Raw genomic sequence first — 12,740 nt, 5'->3', positions numbered from 1 at the left:
CTTATTTCAGCATTTTATTATTTCCCTTCCCCTCCCTAAATCAGAAAAACGTATATACAAGATGCAGAACACCAAAATCAAATACAATGAAAACAGGGGTTATACCATAACAAAATGCTGAAATAAGGATAAGAGGTTGACCCATTGTAACAATGAGATGTACAAGACACTATGTTGAAAACTAACTTTACAATTTGGGGTGGGGGAGCTGGGAAGGTGGCTCAGCGGTAGAGTGCTTGCCTTGCATGCATGAGGCCCTGGGTTCGATTCCTCAACACCACATAAGCAAAAAGAAAAAAAGCCAGAAGTGGCGCAGTGGCTCAAGTGGTAGAGTGCTAGCCTTGAGCTGAAGAGCTGAGGGACAGCGCCCAGGCCCAGAGTTCAGGCCCCATGACCAGACCCAAAAAACAAAACAAAAAAACAATTTGGGGTGGGGGAAGGAGGATCTGAGTTGGGGAGATAAGACAGGGAAGGGATGGTAGGGGAAAAACAAAGGAGGGGGTAACAATGCTTGATAGAAAATGTACTCATTACCTTACTCATGTAACTGTAACCCCTCTGTATAGTATCTTTACAATAAAAAAAATATAAAAATTTTTTTAAGTTGGCACAAATATTATTCATGCCTGTAGTATCTAAAATATCTTCAGAAATTTAGTAGCTGAGCTGTCAATGTTGGTATCAGGTTTGAAAGAAATGTAGATATTTATCACTGCTTCTGGAGATTACCTAGTAATAATGTATCAAAGACATAATAATTTCATCTGGGGAAATGTATGCCCACTAAAAAAATCTAGCTTAAAGAAAAAATTAGATATAAAGAAGCTCTTAAGTTACATGGTGGATTTTAAGATTGCATAAGCAAAACACAGAAATCAATACTACCAAATACTGGTGTAATGTTGAGTATATAAACTGAATAATCAAAAAATGAACAGTGTGATGACTGCTGCTTAATTAATGGCTAATGTTGGGTTCAATACCTATGTATTTAATACTTACATTTTCTATTTTATAACCGATTCTCAGTAAGCCTTCAATAAGAAATGAATCATTCTGAAAAATAAAAAAGCAGTTTTCCTTTATTCCATGAACTTTACTTGAATTTTCTAATGGGGAAAAAAAATCTTACATTTTAGGAATACTCATGCATCGAACAAAATATGTACACACACACACACACACACACACACACAAACACACACATACTGTGCATATGTATATATGTGTGTTGCTCATGGGCTTGAACACAGGGCCTCAGTGCTATCCTTTGGCTTTTTTCTTTGGCTCTTTTGTTGTGGGGCTTGAACTCTGTGCCTGGGCACTGTCCCTCATCTCTTCAGCTCAAGGCTAGCGCTCTACTAATTGAGCCACAGCGCCACTTCCAGTTTTCTGGTGGTTTATTAGAGATAAGAGTCTCATGAACTTTCCTGCCCGGGCTGGCTTTGAACCGTTATCCTCAGATCTCAGCCTCCTGAGTAGCTAAGATTATGGTATGAGCCACTGGTGCCTGGCTCCCTTAGCTCTTTTGATTAAGCCCAGCACTCCAGCACTTTGAGACACAGCTCCATTTCTGGTTTACTGGCCATTAATTGGAGATAAGAGTCTCACAGACTTTCCTGCCAGGGCTGGCTTTGAACAGAAATCTTCAGATCTTAGCCTCCTGAGTAGCTAGGTTTACAAGCATGTACCACCAATGCCTGGTTAATATACAATAATATTTTAGTTAACAACGAATCACAAATATGTAACAGTGACCCCATAAGGTTAATAATGGAACTGACAAATTTCTATTGGCTAGTGACACTGTAGCTGTTGTTATGTCATAGCACGGCTCACAAGTGTTGATGCTGATGGAAAATTTACTAATATAATAGCACATACAATTACATACAGCACATGATACTTGATCATGGTAAGTAAGTGATATACTACTAACCTATATCTGACCTGTGTTTAAAATTATTAGAGAACACTCTATGAAAAGCAATTTTATGCAAAACAATATGTCATGGCGTATACCAGTAGCAGTTTAATACACCTTGTGTTTCATGTGTCCCTTGATTCACCAAGGGGCCAAATGGAATGATTTGTTCTATATCACCTTCATTTGTCTAAGTATACTCTATGATGTCCACACAACTAAACTGTTAAATGATGCATTCCTCAGGATGTACATCCATTGTTAAGTGACATGTGACTATACAACTGTATGCATACAGTAGTCTACATGCCACAAGCACTTATAGGATCAATTTGCCCCCCAACAAGCCTAAAGTTTCTGGACATGGTGGCAAACACCTACAGTCCCATACTCAGGAGGTGAAGATAGAATCATATGCTGAGGCTAAGCCAAGAAAATGGTTAGTAGACCCTATCTCAGCAAACAAGTTGCATAGTGGCATATAACTGTGAACATAACTAAGCAGGAAAAGGATTTCAGTCTGAGGCCAGCCATAGGTAAATAAAAACAATACTCTTTTTTTTCTTTTTTATCCCCACCCCCAGAACTGAGGACCAAACTCAGGGCCTTGTCAAGCAAGCCCTCTTCCATTGAGCAACCTTCCAGAAATTATTTTTCTGACCCAATATGAAAAATAATAAAAGGTCTGGAAAGTGACTGCCGAGGAAGCATGAAACCTTCAAACCCTAGTATCAAGGAGGAAAAAAAAAGTAACCTAAATCAAGAATTGACTGCCAGGTGCTGGTGGCTCATGCCTATAATCAGGAGGCTGAGATTTGAGGCTGGGCAGGTAAGTCCAGGAAACTTACCTCCAATTAACCACCAGAAAACTGAAATGGAGCTGTAGCTCAAAGTGGTAGAACACTGACTTGAGTAAAAAGAGCTCAGGGACAGCACCCAGGCTCTGAGTTCAAGGTCCATGACAAAAAAAAAGTACTAAGTACACTTCATAACCAATTGAGACAAAACGTTATCAAATGGATTCAAAAAGAATCATACAAAAGATGCTCAAAATAACACGTGGACATTCCTCAAATCTACCCTGATAATTTCTTTTTGTTCATCGTGTAGCTTAAACTCAGGGCCTAGAGTTTTGTTTTGTTTTGTTTTGTTTTTTTGGTCAGTCATGGGGCTTGAACTCTGGGCTTGGGTGCTGTCCTTGAGCTCTTCAGCTCAAGGCTACCACTCTACTACTTGAACCACATGACACTTCTGGTTTTCTGGTAGTTAACTGGAGAAAAGAGTCTCATGGACATTCCTATCTAGGCTGGATTCGAACCACCATCTACAGATCTCAGCCTCCTGAATAGTTAGGATTACAGGTGTAAGCCACTGGTGCCCAGCCTCCCTGAGCTCTTTTGCCCAAGGCTAGTGCTCTACCACTTTGAGCCACAACTCTGCTTCCAGTTTTCTGGTGGTTAACTGGAGATAAGTCTCCTAGACTAACCTGCCCAGGCTGGTTTTGAACCACGATCCTCAAATCTCAGCCTCCTGAGTAGCTACGATTATAGGCATGAGCCACCAGCACCTGGCAGTCAATTCTTGATTTAGGTTACTTTTTTTTTCCTCCTTGATACTGGGGTTTGAAGGTTTTATGCTTCCTCGGCAGTCACTTTCCAGACCTTTTATTATTTTTCATATTGGGACAGAAAAAGAATTTCTGGAAGGTTGCTCAATGGAAGAGGGCTTGCTTGACAAGTGCAAGGCCCTGAGTTTGGTCCTCAGTTCTGGGGGTGGGGATAAAAAAAAAAGAGAAAAAAAAGAGGATGGTTTTTGAGTAGTTAACTGTAGACAAGAGTCTCACAGGGACTTTTCTGCCCAGGCTGGCTTCAATCTGAAGTCCTCAGATCTCAACCCCCTAGGTAGCTAGGATTATAGGCGTAAGCCACCAAAGCCTGGTGAAAATTTCTGCTTTTTATCTTTTAATGAAAAGAAACAGTCCTGGTACCTGTTACTGCAACCGGAACTAATCAAAACCAACCAGCCATCCTGATCTTTACTGAGCACACTTATGAGAACAGACAATTACGATCAGGACCAGAAAAGCTAAAAACATATGAGCTAACTGCTATTAATTGGTTGTATGGGCCACATAGCATATATTTTAATTTTTAAATGAAGGTGTAGGACCTGTACTTTACTACTTACTGCAACTTTCTTTGCCAAATCCACAATATCTTCCATCAACTCAAGAAGTTGTAATTTCTTCAAACTTATCTCTGAACCCTGCAAACTGTTTATAGACAAGTTATTTTTTAAAAAGGTTAGGTTCTTACCTCGACAAATTTATTGAATTTTATGCTTAAATATATAACAAACTATATGAAAAAATTGTTCCCATTTTCTTTAGGTAACAAAAACCAAACTGTTTCTTTAAATGCTGTATTTCTCTCTTCCTCGGCAGTACCACTGCTTAATGTAACAGTTTTGTATAACAATACTATAAGTATGCAAGCATTTTAATTTGCCCTAAGTCAGCTTCAAGTCTACTATTTAATCCTATTGAAAATTCATGCTATGTTACTGTAACTCCTTTGTAAATAACCTTTATTTTTTATTTTTTTATTTTTTTGGGGGTCCGGTCGTGGGGCCTGAACTCTGGGCTTGGGCACTGTCCCTCAGCTCTTCAGCTCAAGGCTAGCGCTCTACCACTTGAGCCACAGCGCCACTTGCGGCTTTTTTCCTTTTGCTTATGTGGTGCTGAGGAATTGAACCCAGGGCCTCAGGCATGCAAGGCAAGCACTCTACCACTGAGCCACCTTCCCAGCCCCTGTAAATAACCTTTATAAGAATAAAAATTTTAAAGAAAATTCACTCATATTCAAATCCCAAGTATTTACTTCTTATACCCTATTTTAGAAAGCAAATCTGCACAGCATGAAAGAGTAAGACACAACCTTCCACTGCACCTGGCATTCCTTAGCACTGTACATACAACTGCATTCACTGTTCATACAAAATGAGTAACACATAGAACTTACAAGGTCTCCACACAAGGATGTAATCTTGATAATATAGAATTTTGCTGAAGTTGGAAAAGAAGTGGCCAGAAGATATGTATTTTAATAGCATCGCAATAACTTCGTAGGACAGAAACTGGCTTGCTGCACCATATACTGCAGATGTCAAATTCTTAAAATTAAAAGTTCAAGATTAATATTTGTACTTCGTTTTTTAAGGGATCAATACTGCGAATGAGGGGACTTAAAATGGATATGAAAAGACAAGAAATAAATGGATGAAATACTATAACCTGTTAGATATTAAGATATTTAGCCGGGCGCTGGTGGCTCACACCTGTAATCCTAGCTACTCAGGAGGCTGAGATCTGAGGATCACAGTTCAAAGCCAGCCCGGGCAGGAGAGACCGTGAGACTCCTATCTCCAATAAACCACCAGAAAACCGGAAGTGGCGCTGTAGCTCAAGTGGTAGAGCGCTCGCCTTGAGCTGAAGAGCTGAGGGACAGGGCCCAGGCCAGAGTTCAAGCCCCACAGCCGACCAAAAAAAAAAGATATTAAGATATTTAAGTGTTGATTAAAAGTATTTTAACAAAAAAGGTTTTCAGTTTGTAGTAGAAAAAACAAATAAGCATACTTTTTAAACATTCTAATGCTAAGGTTTAAATTCAGGTCCTTAAATGAGAGTTTTGTCACCTATGGCTGGCACTCTACCATTTGAGCCACAACCCCACTTCTGCTTTTTTTCTAGTTAATTGGAGATAAATGTCTTGAGGATTTTTCTGCCTCAGCTGGCTTTAAGCTATGGTCTTTGAATTGCAAACTCCAGAGTACCCAGGATTATAGTTGTGAGCTACTGGTGACCAGCTAAGAATGCATTTTTAAAAGACATATAAATCTTCATATTGATATAGCTGAATATATGGACCCTTCTTTATGACCCTTCAACAAATTAATATTAAAATACAACTGTACTCACCCACATTTCTCTCACATCGGACATAATCTTTATATTGCAAACCCTAAAATAAGAAAATTATTTTGATTTGTATCTGGTAACATGCATAAAAACAGATTTTGGGGAGTTAAATGGACTGTACTTGGGTTTGAATTCTCCTATTTGCTAGGCAGATACTCTACCATTCAGTTGTATTTCCAACCTTTTTATGCTGGTTACTTTTTTTTTTTTTTGCAGGTCCTGGGGCTTGAATTCTGGGCCTGGGTACTGTCCCTGAGCCTCTTTGTGCTCAAAGCTAGCGTTCTACCACTTGAGCCACAGCACCACTTCCAGCTTTTTTGAGTAGTTTTGAGATAAGAGTCTCACCGGGACTTTTCTGCCCTGGCTGGGCCCTAACTGGGATCCTCAGATCTCAGCTTCCTCAGGAGCTAGGATTACAGGTGTGAGCCACCGGCACCCAGCTTATGCTGGTTTCTTTTGAGATAGGATTTCATTTCCTGCCTGGGTATACTTGGGCCTTGAACACACCTGTTACACTAAGGTTAACAGGTGTATGCCATATGGCCCAGCTCTTAGTTAAAGAGTCTCATGCTGGGCACCAGTGACTAATGCTTGTAAATCCTAGCTACTCAGAAGGCTGAGATATGATTTTGGTTTAAAGCCAGCCTGAGCAAGAAAGTCCAAAAGACTCATCTCTAATTAACCACCAAAAAGCCGGAAGTAGAGCTGTAGCTCAAGTGGCAGAGTACCAGTCCTGAGTAAAAAAGCTGAGGAACAGTGCTCAGGTCGAGTTTAATCCCTGTACCAGCACCAAAAAAGAAGGAAGGAAGGAAGGAAGGAAGGAAAGAAGGAAAGAAGGAAGGAAGGAAGGAAAGAAGGAAGGAAGGAAGGAAGGAAGGAAGGAAGGAAGGAAGGAAGGAAGGAAGGAAGGAAGGAAGAGGAGGAAGGGAGGGAGGGAGGGAGAGAAGGAAGGAAGGAAGGAAGGCAGGCAGGCTGGCAGGCAGGCAGGCAGGCAGGCAGGCAGGCAGGCATTCAGGCAGGCAGGCAAGAGGAGGAGGGGAACTAGAGAAAAGAGAAAGGGAGGAATTTCATGAATTTTTCTGCCTGTACACAACTGCTGTCCTCCTAGTCACAGCCTCCCAAGTAGCTGAGTCATTAGCACTAGGCTTTTTACTCTAAAAATTAACAGAACTAAAGTAAAACCAATGTGTATTTATGTAATTTGAATGCACCTTTAGCCAGTAAGTCTTAATTTTCTATGAGTATGTTCCTAAAGCACTCCCCCGAAGTTTTTTGTTGTTGTTATTCTGGGGGAGAATGAACTCAGGGATTCCTCCACCACTAGAGCTATGCCCTAGTCCTTTTGTTCTTAGTTTATTTTTGGATCAGGTCTCATGTTTATGCCTGGGCTGGCCTTGGACTATCTTGCCATTACTGGTTTTCTGACATCCACATTCTTATTATTGAGGTGCTGCTTACTTACCCTTCTGAACTTTCTATCACAAAATATCTTTACCAAGACTGCCTTAAATCAGAAAGCACATAGACACAAAACTGAAACAAAAATTAACAAACCTACTTACCACTCCATCATAGTAAAGCTGAGTCACACGGACGTAATCATCTGACATATATTCAGGAGCAAAGACAAACTCATCCTCAGAGGGGCAATCTTCTAACAAAGCATCATCTACTACGCTAAGATCTTCGTCGATAAAATCATCCATCGTGCCCAATTCTAAGAAAACAACACACATCAATAGTTAAATTTTTTGAAGTGACAGAAGTAGCAGTTTTCCTGGTATTTACTGCATATTAGAAAAATATTCAGAGCCTATATCCCAAGGAAGTAATTCCAATTGAACACTGGGTTCTGGAAGATTTTGTCCCTGTTCTGCTGTTCTTTCCAAATGATTCAATCTATTTCTTCATTTCCTTAGGTTCACATATTTACCATCCCTACTCTAAAACTTATCAGTTTACATGTCTCCTTTAGTAGGGAGATAACTAAGGGCCTCTGGTTCTTCCTGTATGTCTAGTACATGTAAGCTCAAATATTTGCTGAACATAGAAAAGACAAAGTGCACTGCTGCACTTTTACCCCAATTTCTTTCACTGTATCATGTAAAATATACCATTTCATCATACAACAACTGCTACAATCTCAACTTCCTGGCCTGAACTAAATCCACTCAGAAACTGTTTCCTACCAGCTGCTCCTACTCTCCTTTCCCTGTCTCTCTCTCTATCTCAGGCACATGGGCAGGGCCAGAGTTGTCCAGGGTGAGTTTCAGTCTCTGTGCCCACAGCCACATCCAGACCTGCTGTCCTTCTAACCATCCCTGTGCTTCTAATGCTCTCCCAACAAAAGCCAGTCAGCACTGCAAGACTGCGACAAGGGAAAAACTCTTCACATCATACACACGGCGTTTTAAAAAAAGCTTATTTTCACGGTTTAGGCTTTTTTTCCCTAGAGGAAGTTTATTAATGAACGTATTTATAGCTATTAGAGGAAAACTACATGAAGTATCACTGAAAAGTCAGGATTTTATTACTTTTAGTTCTTGCCCAAGTAACTGCTTTGTTTTCCTTTTCATCATAAACCATCATTAACCATTTCTTCCACCTTTTCACATCGCATTAGCCTATTAACATTAGAATAGATCAAGTTTCTCTTTTCCTAAAAACAAGTCCTTGGATATAAGTCTAGTTTTTTAATCAGTCCTTCTTATTATGTCCAATTTAATGTCTAAAAACAATTTCAGAAGTGAAGAATCCTAACAAGCTTCCTAGCCAGCTACTTGCACTATGTGTCACATACTATACCATGTACTTTACAAGTCCCATTCCCATTAATCCTCATATTCCTTGCATGTCCACTGTACAGATGGAAAATGCTCAGTCCCAATTCCATAGTCTCTTATCTCAAGACTTGTCATAATCACTTGTTTACCTCTTGTTTACTGCCGTGTTTATGAACACTGGGAATTAGTTCCTTTCTCTCCTCCAAATCCATCATTATCCTAGTGGTATCATGGGCCCATCCAGACAACACCTTAGCCTTAGTTTACCTCTTCAGCTAGCAAGAAATTTTTTCCCACCACATTAAGCTCTTCCTTCTCAGGGCCACTCCTGAGATTGTATAGATCTAAACATCTAAATTTAATATTAAATGCTTCACTCATATCAGTTTCCTCTCTAAACACAAGTAAGAGTCATTACAGCTCTCATCTTCCCATCTCTTTCCACAGCCATTCAATCTCATCAAGAACTTCTCTTACTTTTTATCATATTCAAATCTCTTGTTCTCACTTCCATTTCCTACAGTTTGGTTTCCATTCCTACCATTCAAGGGAAACTACTTTCACTAGTGTCACCAATGACTATCCACAGTCTGTCTCTACAATCTGAAAGTTCACCTGTTCTGCATGAACAACAGTCCAGCATTCAAATTACTCCAAAAGTGAAACAGCCAGAAAAAAGTAAAACATAAAACCAAAGACATGTTATGTATGTTATCTAAGAATATATATGTATACTTAAAAATTCATTTTTCTCACTTTTTTTGTATGAAAATACAGAAAGAGCCAAGAACTGTTAGAACCTACTCATCTCCATCATGACATGGATTACAACTGGCAGACTGAGCCACCATGACATGGCCACTGGCCACTGAAGTCTGGCAATCTCAAGATACCAAACCCAGCACCAACTGTACTGTAATTGTGATCCAAGTATAATTTTTAGAGTTTTCTATTTTCTTATCTCTACAGAGGCAATGTGGCAAAAATGGTTAAGAACATGGACTCTGGGGCCAGACTGCCTGGGTTTGAATCCTAACTCCACTATTTCCTGAAGTTTTGATCTTGGGCAAGATTCTTAATTTCTCTGTGCTTCAGTTGTCCCATATATCAAGGGATGATTTTTTAAAAAAATACTACCTACCTGATTAATCAGTTAATACACATAAAGTGCTTTGAAGAGTGCTGGGTATGGATGAAATGCCTTAAGCACCAATTATTACTAATATTGATATCCGATTTTAAAAATTTAAACCTACTGTTTGCTATTTCCAGCTAAAGGGTCTACCTTAATTACTAAATCCAAAGAGCACTTTTCAGCTTGCAACTTACTTGACACTGTGGACCACTTCCTTCTTCTCAGAACTCTTCATTGGGACTCCAATGATCATCTTCTGGTTCTCCTATTCGTACGGCTGTTCTTCCTCAGTCTCCTTCATGGGCTCTTCTTTTCCATTCCCTGCCACCCAAATGTCAATTCTCTTCTCTTCTCACTCTCACTGTCTCGAGACTGGGTGACCTTATCCACCACACCGGTGGCTTAAAACAGCATTTTCTGAACTTTCATCATTGGCATAGCTTCATCATGATTTTGCAATCCTCATATATTACATGTATTTAATACTTCCTTTGCATTGAGCTCACCTAAGTGATATATGTTCATGATATCAAAAGTCTGATATACAAGTTACGTTTTTTATACACATTAAGGTAAGTTCCTAACTACTAAATTTTCCAGTTTTTTTTAATGAACCGTTTAAAATTATCTTATATGATAATGGTTTCCACATTTCCAAATGCTGGAGGCTTCCAAATCTTTCCAGGCTGGGTCCAATCTTTTGACTTCCAGATCTTCATGGTCAATTGATAATCAGATCTTAACCAAGATGTTCCACAGTCCCTCAGATTCACTAAGTTAAAAAATAAACTTATCCCCTTTCTATAAAAAATGCAATCTTATTCTTTTCTCTTTCTGTATACTATTTATCAGTTAATTGTTCTACATGCCACATGGTTACACTAATAAAAAATGTGGACAGTCAAACTAGACTCTAATCTCACTCAACATTTCTATCCAACTTACCATTATAATATCCTGTCATAGCTACTTCCCTAAGGAATCTGAATTTATCACATATACACCTCTTTGTGTCACTGCCTTACTTGTTCCTTCCACATTTCTCGATGAATTAAAGCAACAAGTAATCTCTTAAACACTGTCTTGCCTTCAATTTTAGCATCCACTCAAAGTTTGATTTTATCGTTTTCCTGTTTAAAATTACTCAATAGCTCCCCTTCATAATCAGAGTCAAGTCCAATCTTCCTGCTTAAGTATAGATGGTCTTGTGTGCTCCTATTCCTGCTTCTATCTCCAGTTACTCCATGAGAAACACAACCTAGAAGCTGGTTGTATCCAACCATTCATAATTCCTAAACAAACCTTCCATCAACTCATCCTCCAGTCTTTAACCATACTGATCTTTCCACTACACCAAATTTCTTTTTACATCTCTTCTCCATAAGCTTAGAGCACCAGACCCCAATTTCTGGAAGCAGTTTTTATACACTTTGATTATCACAAGTTTATCCCTGTTAGATCAGGGTGAGTACTGAGAATACACTGAGTAATCTACTTGCCATCTAATTATTTGCTTCATATTTCTGCCCAGAAAAACATGACTTTTAACTTAACAATAAACTTGCTTTAAGAGAAAATTTTGTATCACCAAGAAATCCTATGTTTGGATATGATAGATTTTTCCCAATACGAACTAAAAGAAGAAAAATACTAAAAACATAAAGTACTTCTGATTCTATCAATTACAGAGAGCCAAATACTGAAGAACTGTGTGTACAAAATAAAGTAGATTTTAGATTTTTTTTTCAAAATATTCTTGTTTCACCAAGCTTCTAGAAATAGAACACTTAAAGCCTCCTCATATCAAAACTACAAACCTTAGACTAAAAACCTTCTATGACAAACAAAAACTAAAGGAATTTATGACCATTACACTAGCACAACAAAAGTTCCTTAAGGGAATCCTAGCCTCAGAAGAAGGCAATCAAAAGCAAAGAAATACAGAAATTAATAAACTCTACTAGCTCAGTAAATTACTATAACAAGAGGAGAAAAGAAACAAGCATCACAAAAAACAAAGTAACAGGAAACCGCCTATTTCTCAATAGTAACAATGCACATCAATGGCTCAATTCCAATCAGAAGCCATAGAGCAGTAGTCTGGTTCAAAAAGCAAAACCTAGTCATTTTTTTCTCTCCAAGAAACACATTTCACTGTCAAAAGATTAATACAAATTCAGAATGAAGGGATACAAAGAGAACTTAAAAACATACTCATCCTGCAAGTGGCCAGTAGTCCTACTTGTATCTGATAAGACTGACTTAGGGTAAAAATCATTAAGAAGAGACAAAAAAAAGGTCACTTAGTACTGATAAAGGGAGATATCAATGAAGAAGAAATTATAGCGGTCAGCATATACGAACGTAACAGCCACATGCTGAAATTCATTAAGCATGGAGACCTGGGAGAGAGCAAACGAAGAGTGACATTGTCCAGAAACAAAAGTACTCTACCTGACTATGTAACTGTAACCTTTCTGCACATCACCTTTATAATAACAATAAAAATTTTTAAGATTGTAAAATTTTTTAAATTTAATTGTAAAAAAACATTAAGCATATACTTCTGAATTTACAAGCAGTGACACAGCTAAACACAATTACTGTAGGAGACTTCAACACCCTGCTCTCACCAAAAGACAGGTCAACCCAACAAAATATTAGTAAAGAAAACTCAAAATTAAGTGACATCATAACCCAAGTGCATTTAATGGACATCTACAGCATATTTCATCCAGTAACTCCACAGTGCACATTATTCTCAGCAATCCATGAAACTTCCTCCAAAACAGATCACAATCTAGCAGATACAGAAAGCTTGAAAGAATACAAGAAAATTAAAATAACTTCCTGTATTCTATCTTACCACAACAGAATTACACTAGAACCCAACAGCAAGATACTACAGAAACATTCAAACTG

At 38.6% G+C, this 12,740-nt stretch overlaps 1 protein-coding gene across 4 annotated transcripts in view; it reads right to left on the bottom strand.

The window, feature by feature from the left end:
* The window catches only part of Ttc3 (tetratricopeptide repeat domain 3), a 121,623-nt gene that overhangs the window by 99,088 nt on the left and 9,795 nt on the right, over positions 1 to 12,740 (bottom strand). For 3 of the 4 annotated variants that reach the window (XM_070030663.1, XM_070030661.1, XM_070030660.1), the window contains exons 2-6: positions 7,463 to 7,617; positions 5,901 to 5,943; positions 4,945 to 5,095; positions 4,112 to 4,196; positions 1,003 to 1,056 (exon numbers count right to left, since the gene is read on the bottom strand). The exons of the other annotated variant lie outside the window; for it this stretch is intronic. In XM_070030663.1, coding sequence (XP_069886764.1) covers positions 1,003 to 1,056; positions 4,112 to 4,196; positions 4,945 to 5,095; positions 5,901 to 5,943; positions 7,463 to 7,606 — 477 coding nt within the window. In that variant the 5' untranslated portion in view covers positions 7,607 to 7,617. The remainder of the gene's footprint in view (positions 1 to 1,002; positions 1,057 to 4,111; positions 4,197 to 4,944; positions 5,096 to 5,900; positions 5,944 to 7,462; positions 7,618 to 12,740) is intronic. 4 annotated transcript variants of the gene reach the window in all.

The sequence above is a fragment of the Dipodomys merriami genome, unplaced genomic scaffold, assembly GCF_024711535.1.
Source record: "Dipodomys merriami isolate MVZ:Mamm:240054 unplaced genomic scaffold, mDipMer1.0.p SCAF_2, whole genome shotgun sequence".
NCBI classification, from domain to species: domain Eukaryota; kingdom Metazoa; phylum Chordata; class Mammalia; order Rodentia; family Heteromyidae; genus Dipodomys; species Dipodomys merriami.
The sequence above is the reverse complement of the archived record's forward strand: the minus strand, read 5'-3'. Positions and strand labels throughout refer to the sequence as shown.